The 16,548-nt window shown below is 34.9% G+C and overlaps 1 protein-coding gene across 10 annotated transcripts in view; it reads left to right on the top strand.

The window, feature by feature from the left end:
• DICER1 (dicer 1, ribonuclease III) overlaps positions 1–16,548 on the top strand; it is a 66,770-nt gene that overhangs the window by 18,914 nt on the left and 31,308 nt on the right. For 6 of the 10 annotated variants that reach the window (XM_058836660.1, XM_058836642.1, XM_058836651.1 and 3 more), the window contains 8 exons: positions 12–112; positions 7,645–7,837; positions 8,650–8,812; positions 9,217–9,347; positions 10,269–10,403; positions 11,158–11,318; positions 12,487–12,655; positions 14,749–15,221. In XM_058836660.1, the coding sequence (XP_058692643.1) occupies positions 7,694–7,837; positions 8,650–8,812; positions 9,217–9,347; positions 10,269–10,403; positions 11,158–11,318; positions 12,487–12,655; positions 14,749–15,221 (1,376 nt within the window). In that variant the 5' untranslated portion in view covers positions 12–112; positions 7,645–7,693. Of the gene's footprint in view, positions 1–11; positions 113–7,644; positions 7,838–8,649; positions 8,813–9,216; positions 9,348–10,268; positions 10,404–11,157; positions 11,319–12,486; positions 12,656–14,748; positions 15,222–16,548 lie in introns of those variants that run through there. The other 4 variants (XM_058836633.1, XM_058836667.1, XM_058836677.1 and 1 more) reach the window with 4 other exon arrangements.

Here is a 16,548-nt window from a genome sequence, read left to right as displayed (position 1 = left end):
TTTTTCTTAAGAGTCAAGGCTTGCAAATTATGTGATTAATCTACAAGCTGATATCATGATGTCAAAATGCAATTCGGGAAGCATAAACACAGAGACTGTGGAAATTAAAACGGTAAGACTGTGCTTTGTAGTATGGGAGAAGCAGGTTTTAATGTATCACTGCAATGTATTCTCCTGTTTTATATTTAAAGATGCTTCAGAACCATAAAGTAACTTCTATGTGTGAGTTTATAGAAATTTAATTTCTTCAGAAAGAAAAATTAAAGTAGCTACTTCATTTTATTCATAGAAGTTCAGATATTTGTCATGAAACACTTACCCTGATACTTCTTGTGAAGCTGAATATGATTAGAAATCTATTCAGTTTTTTAGAAGGATATGTATGTGTTTTTCTTGTGGATTTTATATTCAAACATGGTTGTATTGGTGAAATACGATCAGTTAAAAAAAAAAAAGAGTTGACACAAGGGGTTAGAATTAGAATTGAATTCATATGTTGTTTCAGATAGGAGATACAAGTAAATGGTAAGGAAAATAAATGACAGGTAAATTAAGGTCATGGTTTCAATAGTATGCTTCAGTTTGAAATATGAGTTCAGCAAAAATAAGGAAAGAGGCTATCTTATTAAAACTACATAGCAGAAAAGTGTGTTATGATAACGTAGGGAAGACAGAAATGTATTTATTAGTTCCACTGGTGCTCACCTTGCCTTGCATCTTAGATCCATATACTTCGTTCTTTATCTTTTGTCATCTCTGTTAGGTGACAGGAGTCTGCATAGCACCTGTTCTACTCTGCTGATTAAGCAATTGCATAGTTAGGATTGTTGCACAGGCCTTGTGCACATCATTTTAAAAAATGAAAGTATTAAAAAATGGAAGTCAGAATCTGGCTGCCTGTCTGTGTTCTTTAAAGGAGAAACATCCCCTTCCTGAACTTTTATTCTGAGTGCTTCATGCATTGGTATCACTAGAGATGTGTTACAAAACCGATTCTTGTTTTTACATTGTATTGTTTTATTTGTAAATGCCCTACAGCTTGTTTGTGTTATGCTGATAAATAGTGGCATAATCCTTTTGCATTTGACTGTTCAGTGTGCAGCAGCACAGCTCCTGTGTGAACGATGACTTGCTGGCTCTGTTGGTCGAGGTGGACTGATTGCAGCACAAAGTATTTATTAGGCTATTGCCCCAAGTCCAGGTTTGTTCATAATGAATGTTACATGAAGGACTTTAGGGGTTTTCCAAGTCTGCTAAGTATCCTGTTTTACTCCATTTCTCTCCTACGAACAGACATTTAGGAGGAGTCTTCCAGGAATTTCACTTGTTAACTGTTGTACTGCTTGTAGAAGTGCTTCAGAATTAGCTCATCCAGATGTAGAGCCTCAATTTAACTTCCATTTTAATAAGCTCTTTAATGAAACTTTTCCTAGACAGCAGAAAGCAGCCATTGTTGTGCTGATGTGCCTTGGTAGGCTATTAAAGACCAATATTAGACTGGTTCTGTATCAGAAAAGTAGAAAAAATAGAATTCTTATAGTTCAAAATGAATATTCACAAAGAATGTTTCTGATTGTGCTAGGGAAACCAGGGAAGATGGTCCTTAAAGGAATGCTTATATTTGAGCTTTGTAAGCATCTGCTTGGAAAGGAATGCATGTGAAATGCATTCTTCTTTTTCATTTAAGAATATTGTAAGACCAAATGGAAAAGTTGCTGGTAGGCAGTGCATGCAATAAAGATCTTTGAAGGATGAGAGAGAAAGAGTGTCTCGTAAGATGTGTTCTCTGTTAAAGACAGCACAATATAAAAGAGATTTCTGATTCATCTTACTGAGATTGACAGTTTGATGTTTGAGTTTTGGACTTTTTTTTTTTGCAAATAAAACTTGGGGTGTTTGGTTTGGTATTTTTAAGTTCTGTTAAGAGAACCAAAGTTCTGAAGTTGCAGGAGTAATATTAACAAAACGCACTTCTTTTTCTGGAAGAGGTAGTGTGTTCTTCTGGGCTGCCACTGAAAAAGTCAAATCCTTTTTAAAAGTACACTTCTTTTAAAAGAAGGCTTAGAAACCAGACAACATAGAAATATTGCAAGTTCCCCTAAATTGGGGAAAAATCAATTCTTGCTTCTGAATGCTTACAGTGTAAGTTGATAGGTAACATTCTCAGTGACATTTCACACTTTATATATTAACATTTACATTAATTTTCTACTCTGTATTTTGTATTTTTAATATTTTACTTTTTTTTTTTAATTTGGTCCTCCTTTACCCAAGTAAGAATTTTCTGTGTTAGGTCATTCAGCAAGTTAATGTTTAATGTAGCACTGCATTCAGAATCTTCAAGTGTTCGTGTAAGAGAATATTCAAGCAGCCGGTTCTATTCACTTTTTTTTTTGATAAATTGTGGTTTATTTCCTTTAGAGTAAGTGGATTATTTTTACCTCTTGAGGTTAACTTGTTTTGGCTGATGCTGAGAGTGTTTTTAGAGGTTAAATTTAGACATTCCTGGACAAAGATGAAATCCTGAAGCATCAGAAATAATGTTTGTATCACAAGGATTATATTAGGGACAAATTTACAAATCAGTATAGAAAGCAAATTAAATACATTGCAAATGGCAGTAAGAAATTTCTGTTAATATGAGATGGTTATAGTTTTGCACTAACTTGTGGATACAGAACAAACTACACTCACAAATGGTGATTAAAAACTTGAAACTTGTATCCCCAGGACGCTATTCTCTTCTCTGTGTACCTCAGTGCCATTCCATAAATGTTTTAAACTGTCCTTCAAGCAGGACTAGATCCAGGATGTTTCATTCCAGGTGAAGCCTCTGGTCAGTTTGGCTTGTATTCCTTAGTGCAGTAAACCTTGAATTTTTTGTGCGCCAGGGGATGGCTTCAAATTGGATACAGTCATGTGACTGAAAAAACCTACACCACAGTTCCAGATTCATTGCAGACTGGAAAAAATTGCTATTGCATGTTGTTGACTTCACTTCCAACACGGTGTATTTTTCTGAAAAACAGTTCTTTAAATGATGGAATAAAGGGTTAATTTTAGCTCTGCAATTCACTATCTGTTCACATAAATGTTCATTAAAATAAAGACAATAGTTGTTAAGTTGTTAAGAGTCTGCTCTTAAAATTCTCAAGATTGATGGCCATTAAAGAGGAACTTTCACTATTATTTGACTAGAACAAATAAGCTTGAGCACTGTGCTGCCTTATCCAGCTTCCATAATTAGTCCAGAGGCGCAAGAAGTATGATTAGTTTCAGGTGTTTCTCGCTCCAAGTTCAGCTTCAGCAATTTCTTACAGTTTCTTGTTCTATCAGATTTCAAAATAATGCAGTGGACAAAGATGGAACATCTTAGCAAGTATCTTTATTACCCAACACTGGCTGAGCAGGACTACTTTGGCTTTTTGTTTTGCTTCACTGTTAGCTAGTTTCAGTTAGCTCATGTTCAGTTTTCTGTCCAGAGATTCTGAACATATGTGCTTACATCTCAAATGTTTTCAATTTAAAATTTGTTCTTCAAGAAGATATGTTCTTTCCCTTTTTATTTCTAGATGATCTTGTACTGCATTTCTTTTATTGAAGAACTTGATATTTTTCCTTGCTATTGAAATAGAGACTCTAGAATGATACAATTACTGCATTATTCTGGCTTACTCCCATATTACTCCCATATTGCCATTGATCTTGTCAGATCTTATATACTTCCAGTACAAATCATAGAAATGAGGGCCAGAACTAGAAACCTTAGTATAGCAGAAAGAAATGTTGATTTGGGAGGATAACTTTTTACCTGACTTAGCTTAAATTTCCTCCGCCTATATATGTTCTTTCAAATGTATTGTGTCTCATGCAAGCTCTACCCAGATATAATTGCAGTGGCACACAATGCTGTTTTGGTTGTGTGTACTTTTCAGGTTACAAATCTGCATATACTTCTTCCTTCAAACTTCAAAGGTTGTTTTTTGAGAATGCTTTTTGGTCTCAGTGACATGATTGTATTTAAGAGAAGGTCTTCTGTGAAGTACACAGAAACCAAAGCTGTAGTTTAGAGTATATGTTGTTTCACAGCCTTTCCAGATCAAGTTGGAACCATATGTAAGCATAAATCCTCTTGCCTCTTACAGCAGGGTAGCTAAATTGGTATCACTGTTATTAGGTGCATAACAAAAGATGTGAATTATTTGTAATATTTGATCCTGTACTTGTTTTTTATTAGCAGCCTTTTAAAACAAGGTTGACTTTCTCTCCTTAATTCCCTCCTGGTGATGTGATATAGCTATTTTACATGTTCTCAAAGTTGTATTTATCATTTGAAAAAGAAATACATGAAGATGGAACAATAAACAAAGAGCAGGAGCTACTAATTTAAAGTGATCTATAAAATTCAAGTGGCTGGGCTTACGTACAAGAATGATTGAGGAATCATCTTCAGCTTTTACTATGGAAAATGTTTGGGGTTTTTTCCCATGGTCTGTTCTACCAATTATTATGACAGTGAGGTCTCATTTTAAACAAAGCAAACATTTAGTTGTTTTTCACCAGTTGCTCTATGTAAGTAGAGAAGCATGATTGAGACCCCTTTCAATGAAATATTGTAGTCATGTGAAAGAACTTTGTGTTTCTTCAAACACTACAGGGGGTTTGATATACGATTTAAGGTCTATTCCAACCCAAACCATTCTGTGATTCTAAGGATTTTTTTTGTCTGTGTTACCAACTAGTGCTTCCACTCACTGGAATACAAAAAGAGAAGCTAGATATATTAAAGGAGAGCTTCATCTATGAGCTTGGAGAAGGGGGTGTTGAGGATGACCTTTCCCTGCTTTTTCTCCCTTCTTCCCAGTTCGCCTGCACCTAAGCTGTCAGTTCATGCAAAAGCTTCAGTGACGTTAATAGTGCCCAGAATTTTCTGATGATTTCTGCTGGTGTCTGGGGAAGATTGTGTGTCATGCTACTGTCCTTGCCATGTGACTGATTTAGTCTATCAGCCGCATACTGATAAACATCAAGTACATTTGATGTGTGAATGCTTAGTAGATCAGAATGTCAAGGATGATCAGGTTGCTACACGCAGCTGTATACCACCTTTCTATGATGACTGTATCTTTCCTGCCAGCTGTCTCCTATGACCCAAAGCTTTGGAGTCCTGGTGGAGAAACAGCCACTAGTTCCAAGGAGAGAATGAACCAAAACATCTTCAGTTGTGCCAGATTAGAACACTCTGTAAAATTACTATAGTTGCATTGTTAGAACCTGAATGTGCTTGTGTGCCTTCTTTGAAACGTACAGAAACAATTTAAGAATCTACAGGAGTCTTTTTTTTGTATTGCAGTTGAAATGAATAATGACGTAGTACTGATTTTGTGATTTGTGTAGACTGTGTTGTTCTTTATTTACAGCAAAATAAAACAGTATTGATCCATTTTATCTGTTTAGGTAATCTGAAATACTTGGGTTCAAATGGGAACATACATTACAGGAGTGAAAAGTGAATGAGGTTGCCATGAGTTTGGAGATCGTTGTAAAGCAACTGAAAAAACAGAATGTCAAGCATGTGTTGCCATGTCCTGAGAAAACATACATTTGCTCCTTTTGAGTTTTTTTAAAGATTTGAAGGCATCTTTTCTTTCTGGAATCTTCTCACTATGACAGTTTTTGTGACACCCAAATAAAAATATCAGACAGTATTCCAGCAGTATCAGCACAGTTTTTATGTTAAAGAGGATCATTTTTGATGGAAGGGGAAGTACATTTGTTGCTGATCCTAAACTCCCAAAGTTATATTTATACTTGTTCACTAAGTAACATTTACTACTAAATGTTTGTCTTCAGAAGATAAATACGTTTTTACAAGGGAACTGTGTGTATAATGTTACTACTTCAGCTTAACCACACTGTCCTTCAGGGCTTCCCCTGCCAGTTGCCAGTGAATTGAGACCAAGCTTTGTCTGACCACTTGCTGTAAAGTGAAATTACTTCTGACTCTGCAAGAGGAGTGATCATGTAGTTCTATGTATTGCCTTCTCTTTATTTTGCAATATATACCTGTGATGGAAAGTGAGATAACTGGTTTAGTCTCTTTTTTCAGAGCTTCCTAAAATTATTTAGTACTAATTTAACATCAGTGTCTAGACATGGTCCAGATTATAATATTTAATTTAAAAATATTAGCATATAACAGAGCAACAGTGCCATAACTTATTAGTTGGAGACTATGGAACAAATTTAAATGAATACTTTTCATAATTACTATAGTTGGAAGGGACCTCTGGAAATCTAGTCAATGCCTTATTTTTGATGATTTATTATTTATTCTGTCTCTTTTCAATTATTTCTGGTAACCATTACTGGTCTCTCTTAGATAGTGTATTATACTTTTCTCTTTTTTTTTTTTTTTTATTCCTTACTACTTTATTCCTGCACATTTGCAAAACTTAAGCAACTTTCCTGTTCTGTAGAAAAGGGAGCACATTCCAATGTGATAAAATGATAATTAGCTTTTCCTCATGTCTTTTAAATGAATTATTAAATATGAATTCATCAATTTTATGCATTTCTCAACCCATATTGATGCTAAAATTAATGTAGAACATGTAGGACTTTTGATGAAAACTAACTTCTGAAAATACTGTTTCTTTGAGTAGGGTATGTATTCAGATTAAAGAGGGAGTACTCAAAATTTCTTAGATTTCATGTAGCATGCTTCTGTATACTTCAGCAATATTATTCTATGTCATCAGGCCATAATCACTTTCCTAGGCTAAAGGTTTTTATGTTGTGGGGTTTGTTTGTTTTAGTTGGTAGGTTTTTTTCCTTTCATTTTGTTTGTTGTAACTTTGGTCATTCCTGACAAATAGCAAATGTTTTTAACATGCAAACACACACCGATGATAAGAACTTCATAGCCTCAGTAGGAATGTGTTCTCTGGTGTTCAATTGTCATGAAGTTCTGAATGCTTTGTTTGTTTATGAATCATAGTGTTTTTATGGAAGTTGGTAGCCTGGTAAGGATTCCATTCTCTATTAGTCCTTACCAGAGTCATCAGCAGTTATCTATAATGTTTTTGCCAGTTTTTAAAAAGATAATCTCATCAGAATCTGATGATTTGAAAACTGACATTCTTGTGTAGCTTCTGTTCTTTTCCTAGCAGTTAGAATAAAATGCCTGTTTGTGTGTATTTAAAGCTTTAATTGGTCAGAGTACTTTTTGGTTGGAAAGAAAAATGGAAAATCTGATACTTGTGCCTGTGCTGTAAAATTCAGTTTTTCTCTCCAGAAGTAAAGCTAAGATGGCTTAACTTTTTAAAGTGTGAATTTAAAATGAGATTCTGTAGGCTATAAATGGAACTTCATATTAAAATGTATGTCTGTAATTCAAAATGCCTAGAATGAACATTGTCCTGTAGAGTACAGCTCTTTTTGAAGTTTTGGGGTACTTTGATAAGCACACATCTTCAAGTGGAGAAGTTCCTGTAAATTTAAAATTAAGTTTCTGCTGAAAATAGTGTGAGAAGAAACACTTGCGTAAGTAAAATCAAGTAATGTCCTTTTCTTGATTAAAAAATTTCTCTTATTGCTTGGGATTGCAAGTATATTTAATACTGTTTCATTTTCTTCTCATAGTAGGCTGTGCTGGAACAAAAATGCAATGAAAGAAACACTGGATGAATGAATGAAAAGCCCTGCTTTGCAATCCCTCAGCATGGCGGGACTGCAGCTCATGACCCCTGCTTCCTCCCCAATGGGTCCTTTTTTTGGACTACCATGGCAACAAGAAGCAATTCATGATAACATTTACACACCAAGAAAATATCAGGTACTGGCAATAGTACTAACAGTATTAGTAGCATAAAAAAAAGTACAATTAAATCCATTCATTAATGGAAAAAGAACAAGAGCAGGTGGAGAATGTGCTGTCATGCACATTGTCAGGACACATCTCTCTTAACTCCATCTCTTGGGAGCTAATTCTTTAGTTTGGCTTTGTTTGACATTTGTTATATCCCCCCCTTCCCTCTTCTCAGTTTGCGCTAACAAGCAGAACAGCTTTTAAGAGGGACAAATAAAATGCGCCTCTCAATTGCATGCATACATCATGCCTTCTTTCATCTCTCACTTTGTCTTCCACATTATACAGTAATTTTGATTTTTGGTTCACAAACTGGTCAAAGCAGCCCTCTTAAGTCAGAAACCCCATCAGGATACTCTGATTTTTCACTTTAAAGAAAACTGAGTTCTAGAATATCAGTTCACTTTGAGCTAGTCTGCTTGATTGGACTGAATTGATGTCTGCAATTAGATTTAAAAGCTGTAGCTTCTTTCTTCACACCATGTATATAGCAACAGAATCATCTATTGGAAAGATACATTCAGAAAGCTACCTGAAAGCAGATGGTGGTACTGAAGGATTTTATATTTAAAAGCTGGACTATGTGTAGTCTGTTAATGTTTTTGAAGGATTATGAGAATACATTGTTATGAAAGAGACGTGTTAATTATATGGCACTTGAAGGATCTCAAGTGATACTGTGACTTGTATTTGTCTATAGTTTATTTATCACTCTTGTTATTTCTTGTCGGCTTTTTCACTGCATTGCTGCAAGTAAGGACATTATTTTTTAAATCTAGGTTGAACTGCTTGAAGCAGCTTTGGATCATAATACAATAGTCTGCTTAAACACTGGCTCAGGGAAGACTTTTATTGCAGTACTACTCACTAAAGAGCTGTCCTATCAGATCAGGGGAGATTTCAACAAAAATGGAAAAAGAACTGTGTTCTTGGTCAACTCAGGTAAGAGGAAATGTTCCTAAACACCCTGCTAATATTTCCATGGAATATTCTGTAACAGTAGTTCCATGAAAGCAAAGTTGAGAGAAACTATCGTGTAAAGTCTTCAACAGCAAGGATGTGATGCCTTTCATCTTTTGTTTCATCATCTGTTTAATATAATCTGTTTATATATATAACATATTCTGCTTTCTAGTTTAAAGTTAAGATACTGAGTCTGAAGTGCAATTTAGTTACCCATCTGTTTCCTTGATGTGATTTTGCATAGGGGCAGTTGCCATGTACACATGGTTTAACATTAGTCGAAGCTAGATGAAATGTGGTGCTAAGTCATATGACACACATCTTATAAATTGAAAGTATGAGAAGACCTTTATGTAAATGGGATTTATTTTTTTTTCCTGAAGCAAATCAAGTTGCTCAACAAGTGTCAGCTGTCAGGACACATTCAGACCTTAAAGTGGGAGAATATTCAAGTTTGGAGGTAACTGAATCATGGACAAAAGAGAAGTGGAGTCAAGAATTCTCTAAGCATCAGGTAATGTATTAAGTAAAAAACCATAAGTAAAGCATACAGAGAGTTTGTTTGGATCAGAAGTGATTCCTTCCAATTATACATTTGATCTTTATTAAAAAGAAATCCATCATATTGGTAATATTTGTATGTTAACTTTGAGGCAAATATATGTAGGTGTTTTCAGGTTGTTTTTAAAAAAGTCATCCTCTAAGTCCTTTGTGTTCAATCTCCCTGACTTGTTGTTCATTATGTTGATTGCAGAAGAAATTTTGAGTGTGTATACTATACCTCAAATGCTCTTAAAATTTTATTAAATGTTAGAGTTTTGGGGTTTACTTTCTGGTGATTAGTAATGCTCTATGGAATATGTCTGAGAAACTCTGGCAGAAGAAAGTGTTAATATACTAAAGTGTTACTGAAGTGTGAAGTTCAAAGTGAGTGTAAAAACTACATAATTATATCAACAAACTCAACTTTTATGTGTTAGCGTACAAAAAATAAGTTTTTCTTTAAAAAGGATTCTAATAATATCCTGTTCATGTTACAGCTGCAAATAATTAAGAGCTGTCTTGCCAGAGACATGATGATGGGACACATATAAGGACACTAATTTATTAGGATTTAATGATACTTGTTCTGTGTACTCTGATTGGTGTTGAGATTGTCTGTTGTATTCATTTCTTAACAAGGCATGTGACAGGAGAGATACAGACATATATCTATATAAATATATAGATATAAATACACCCCCATTCAAACAGATGGCTTTCTTCAGTAGAGAATGTTTTATTCTCTTTTGTCCTTACCTGGTGTCGGTGGATGAATAGGGGTTGATAGTTGCCAGTGCTGTCTCACAAGACCTGCAGAAGGCTTTCCTCCTTCACCTTGACCTCAGACAGCTTGTGCTTTTCTTGTACTGACTTTTTTTTCCTTTCAACCTAGGTTCTGGTTATGACGTGTCATGTTGCTTTGACTGTTTTGAGAAACGAGTATTTATCCCTGTCAAATATTAATCTTCTGGTGTTTGATGAGTGCCATCTTGCAATCCAGGATCATCCATACCGTGAAATTATGAAGGTGCATTTATTGTGTGAATGTTTAATATACTTGGTTGAGGATGAAAAGCCAGTGGGAGGGCTGGAGAATTGGAAACCTTTTAAGGGGACATTTGCTACCAAAAAAAAATATTAGAGGAACCAGTGTTAGCATGTTCCTGGGACTGTAAAATTACTGTCTTAAGACTTCTGAGATAGTGTGTGGCAGAATAATAATGTATTTACTGTATTTTACAGTGGGGATTAAGGAAAAATCTGTCTTTAACAGAGAAGCTAAATTTATTGAATTAAGGGAATTTTAAAAATTTATTAATAAAATATTTGAGTTAGAGAATGGGATATGCTAATCATCAGTTTGTATTGTTTTTAAAAATGCTGGTCTCTAAAGGTGTTTCTGGGGCTCATTCCAGAGTATTATTGGCTCCATGTCATTTTTTGCTTATGAGAGATACCTACATAAATATCTTTCCAGATCTCTTTTCAAGTGCATATGCCTGTTTATATGGCATGGAAGTATTACGTTATATATTGTAAGTGTGACGAGAATATTCTGTTTAATGCTAACTGTTCCTATTTTTCCATGTTGTAAATATTTACCTTTAAATGTCATGGCTGTTCAACTTCCATTCATTAGAAAAGAAAATACTAGTTTAATGTTTGGTTCCTTTTAAAACACCTGCTATTGAAATAAAAGTTTGCAGCCAAATCATCATAAATTTGCAGGTAGATTAACAGGATACCTGTCATAAATAATTTGATTTTTTTTTTTTTCACAGATCTGTGAGGATTATCCATCATGTCCTCGAATTTTGGGATTAACAGCTTCCATTTTAAATGGGAAATGTGATCCTGCTGAGTTAGAGGAGAAGATCCAGAAACTGGAGAAAATTTTGAAGAGCAATGCTGAAACTGCAACTGATTTGGTGGTCTTAGACAGGTATGTTTTATAATGATTTTTGATAAATCGATGCCTGCATTTTCATTTTGAATAGAGGAATAAACCTCTATTTTAGAAGATGGAATGTTAAATGGTTTTTGAGTATAAAGTCTGATTGGCCTTGGTAGGGAGAGATTTTCTGTAGTTAAAAAAACAAAACAAAAAGGTGCAACAAAATAGATACTCAAACAAAATAACCCAACCCAAAACAACTGAAAAAACCCCTCAATACACCACCAAGCTGAAAAACTGACATTTCACAAAATGTTTCTGAACTTCTAAAATGCAGTCTTTTGTATAGAGTGTTAACTGTTTCATGTCCAGTGTATGCCGTAATGTCACTATTTAGGAAAATGTGGCAACATCCACAGTGCAATGTGCTCTTAATGCCAGATTAATTGCCTTTTATTTTTGTCCCCCCAGATGCATTGACTGGGTTTTAAAGGCTAATGAAAGATAGAGGGAGATTAGAGGAAGTAGTAAATACTTAAATGACAAACCAAGTGGGTTAAAGAAACTAGAATCCTGTGAATGTTGTTTAAACTAAAGGTGGTGATAATGCTATGACTTGTAGGGAAATTAGGGTGAAATGATTGCTATGTAGCATGTTTTCTTCTGCCACCTGTACGGTATTGAGTTTCAGACAAAGCTAAAGGTGGTTTTTCCATGTTAGGGAACAGGTGTTTCACCCATGTATAAATGTTTTAAATGCATTTTTTTTAACTTTTGTGAACCATTTCCTTTTAAGAATTTCTTGCTTCCACTCAAGAGTAGTAATTACTTGCATAAATGTATATATAGACATGAATTTACATGAAGTGGATTGGTTTTCTTTTGTATAACAAGAGAGTGCGCTATGGAAAAACAAGTGAGAATGTTGATAAAGTAAATAGAATTTACTTAAATTTTCCAATATTTGAAATGAGGATAGCAATGTTAGCCTTCTTTTTAGGGGTGTATTCAAACAGCATCTAGAATGAAGTATTTCAGTATTTTCGGTGGTGGAGGTTTTTCTGAAGTGTTTAACTGTGTAACTTTTAATAATTATTGATTCATGGTGTTCTTGAATACACAAAATTTTGCTGTTGTGTTTGCTGTATAACCTTAAGAGCTGAAATAGCTTTGGCTTTCAGAAGCTCTATTTAACTTGATCTTTCCCCTCATTAAGATATACTTCTCAGCCATGTGAGATTGTTGTAGACTGTGGACCATATACTGACAAAAGTGGGTTGTATGGAAGATTATTAAAGGAATTGGATGAAGCACTTGCTTTTCTAAATGACTGCAACATATCTGTACATTCAAAAGAAAGAGATTCTACCTTAATTTCTAAGCAGGTAAGGATATCAAGAAATGTGAGAAACCTGGGGAATAGAAATCTTACTACTGTTTTTCTTTGCCATGTATGTTACATAACTGAAACCTCCTTAGCTAGCCATCCTTGATTATCTGAAGCAAACAGACTTCTGATTTTTGTGTTCATTAACGTGCAGTTGTTTTCATACATGAGTGAGGCTTCAATGTCAGGCATTGATTAGAATTCCATTTAGTTTGAGGTTCAGATTTGTTTAAAACAATTCTGCACCCTTATGTTGTAGGTCCTTATCTCTGAAGGCAAGAATTTGACATTTTCACAATCTCCTATTAATTCAGTACAGAAGAGGAAATAATGCTTCAGGAAGAATTTGGACTGTACTCCATTGAATTAAAAGTTGATAAAGGAAGAATTTAGGCAAAAATTCCAGTCAGAGATGTACAGTGTCTGTAGTTTATCTTAGAACAATATTGGACCAGTGCCACATCTTGCTTGAACAGAATTTGAATCTCAGGCTTGCACCTGATTTTCTCTGTGTTTGCCCCTGTGTTGTCTTGACCTTTGGCAGAGGATGGTCCAGAAAGTGTGGAGAAAGCAGGGACCTCTCACACAGTGGGTCCAGGTACCTTTTTTAACCCTGCTTGGACTTCCTGGTTTGGAATTGCCTGCTAAGTTACCACTGTGTCAGTATGTAGCTGTTTGAACAAGAAGTCAGTAGTGAGTCACTGCTGTGACTATTCCTATAATAGTCCACAAGAAATTTGGAGAATATATTACTTTCTTCAGCCCAAAATATTCCAGTTTTCTTTAGCATTCTTAAAAATGAGGGCTGTGACACTATCTATAAAATATTATTTGTGCCAGAGGGAAAGATTGTACATAAGGCAGCCTATCACAGTGCATGGGAATTGGAAGTCCTGGTTACTTTTGTGCTAAACTTAAACCATAATAAGCTAAAATACATAAGGAATGCTGGCTGGAGGTGATCTTCATGACTTGCAGAGTCTAGAAGAGTGGATTAACTGCTATACATCTAAAGCTTGCAACCCTCTTGCTTGTTTTAAACCAGTAGCTCTCCAAGAAGATGGAGGTACCCATATTAAGAAAAGAAATGAGTTTCAGACTGTGGTGCTTTTTATCTTGGCAATGTAGAATATCAAGCCTCTATATGCAGTTACAATTAGTGTAGATGGTTTTGCCCTTAAGTCTTAGAACTAAATAACTTCACAGAGGATAGGACAGACTCAAGAGGATGATAGCCTGATCTTTCTTTCCTCACAGAAGGGAAGAAGGAAGAGAAATTAAAGCAGCAGCTGAAAACCAGCATCCTGATTGTTACAGTTCAGTTGTAGTTCTTCTGGTACAATATAGGGCATCCAAACAATAAGTCCTTTTAGTGGTGTTATCAGTGTACCACATTTCTGAATTCCTAGTTTATTGTCTGACAACTTCACTCTTCTGGAGGAAACAACTTCTCATCAGATCAGATTATGTTGGTACTTAAATGCCTATTCTGTTTTCTATGAATAGGGATATAGTTCTCTCTTTTTAATATTCTACCCACACGTACAAACTACTGTGTTCTGTTTTCCCTTTGAAAGGATAGACTTCCTAAGGCTACCTGAAGGCTACTGTGGAACTTTCTGATTATATACTTCTGAAACCCTGCCAGCTGTCAGTAGTAAATAAAGTAAAAATTTCCAGTAAAGTGTTTATTCTATTAGTTCTGTGTTATATAATAAAGATAAGAATTTTTGCTTTGTTTATCTATCTGCTTCAAAAAGTATTCTTTTCAGTATACATTTCAAATTGCAGTTCTACAAAATGGCAAAATTTTGATTAAGCAAAATTTGATTGGGGTTTTTTGGAGTTTCAGAAATACAGTTTGAAGTTGATTGGTAATTATTTAAGGGGGGGTGGGAACTTGCTCCATTAGAAACACCAAATTTCCCAAGTTCATCTAAATAAGAAAAGCAGACTTCTGCATTTATTTTAAAGTAGAAAAATGTCATAATCCTTACAAAGACTGTGATGTTAGAGAGTAAAGCCCCTAGTCTTAAATGAATAGTTCATGAATGTACTCTTTGAACTGATACTTGAATTCATTTGTTGTAGATATTGTCAGACTGTCGAGCTGTGTTGGTTGTTCTGGGACCGTGGTGTGCAGATAAGGTAGCTGGGATGATGGTGAGAGAGCTGCAGAAGTATATCAAACATGAACAAGAGGAGCTGCACAGGAAATTTTTATTGTTTACAGACACTTTCCTAAGGAAAATACATGCACTCTGTGAAGAGCACTTCTCGCCTGCCTCACTTGACCTGAAATTTGTGACCCCAAAAGTAATAAAGCTGCTTGAAATCTTGCGCAAATACAAACCATATGAACGGCAGCAGTTTGAAAGTGTTGAATGGTATAACAATAGGAATCAGGATAATTACGTATCTTGGAGTGATTCTGAAGATGATGATGAGGATGAAGAAATTGAGGAGAAAGAGAAGCCAGAGACTAATTTCCCATCTCCCTTTACTAATATTTTATGTGGAATTATTTTTGTGGAAAGAAGATACACAGCAGTTGTTCTAAATAGGTAAAGCTTTTTATTTAAAAAAAGAAATATATTCTGAAGAAAAAAGGCAGACTCAGCTGCCAAGATGTTAATATCATGAATATGTAGGAGGTTGCCTTGTATTTTCAGAACTCATATTCATAAAGTTGGTAAAGGAGATCACGTGGAATATTTCTAAAGCATATGGGAAGAGCATATGTCTTTGAAAGTTGTACTCAAGGACTTGTTTCAGACCTGAGTTTTTAATTTGATTCTTTTAGAAGGCAAAATGTGGCATACTGTACTAAACCTGTAAAATAAGCATATATTGATTTGTTGTAATTGGTCGTTAGATTTATATTTTCAGTGTATGTTGGAAACTTCTCTAGCCTACTGAGTTCAGTACTTTCAGAAATCTCACAATTGCCCTACTAAATCAAAGTATTATATGATCCAAGTCTAGAGAAAATCAAATTTAGCCTTGCACAAATATTGCTCAAGATTTACCAGTACTATTTTCACAGTGGATGTTTATAAAGCACCTATTTAGTCAAACACTAAGTGCTTTCTTAAAGTCTCCACCAAGAAAAATAAGAATGTGGGAGTAATTGCCAATTGGCAATATTGTAGTTCCTTATCAGTTCGTATTCTTGAGTGTGATACATGTTACGTATAACACTGAATTGTTAAAAGCTGTTTCCACAAACTGTGAATGAAATGCTTGATTCACCTATCCTGGTTTTGGTTTTTGTTAGGTTTCTCTGATAGTGTAGCAAATGTCCTGTGTGAGGTGTTCCTTGCATTCTGGATACCTCTAAGACTGACCCCTCTGTTGGTACATTTTAGCTTGAGTTAATAAGTGCATAACATATCCTTTGATCTGCAGACTTGCCTACGTGTTTTCATCAACTTTTATCTTTCCTCTTTTCCTTTTTTGCATTTTAAATATGTTCACATAAATCTGAAGTATGAGGCAAACCAAGCTGTTCAGCAAAATGAACATACTCTGTTAATAAGTCCTGAAGAAATAATACTAACAGAGTCTTTTGCTGAGCTGAAATGAGTATTTCATTACCCTACAGGGAATGAACAGAATTCTGAAAACTTTTTTCTTCTCTGTTAAGTTATGAATGTGATTTAAATCATATTGGTTTTCCACTGTACATTCTCATATTCCAAGATTTATACACCATACAATATCCTAACTGCTGTTGAACCTGACAGAATACAGACTCTAGATGAAATAGGTGATCAAGTTCTGCCATCTTTGAGCTTTAGGCACCTTGAGTAGAGATTATTGGTGGCAAAATATAAAATTATATGTAACTTTTTATCCCCTTCTGAAAGCTAGCTGCCAGACTCTCAAAAT

Source organism: Poecile atricapillus, chromosome 1 (assembly GCF_030490865.1).
Source record: "Poecile atricapillus isolate bPoeAtr1 chromosome 1, bPoeAtr1.hap1, whole genome shotgun sequence".
Classification (NCBI taxonomy): domain Eukaryota; kingdom Metazoa; phylum Chordata; class Aves; order Passeriformes; family Paridae; genus Poecile; species Poecile atricapillus.
This window is presented reverse-complemented; position numbering and strand designations above follow the sequence as displayed.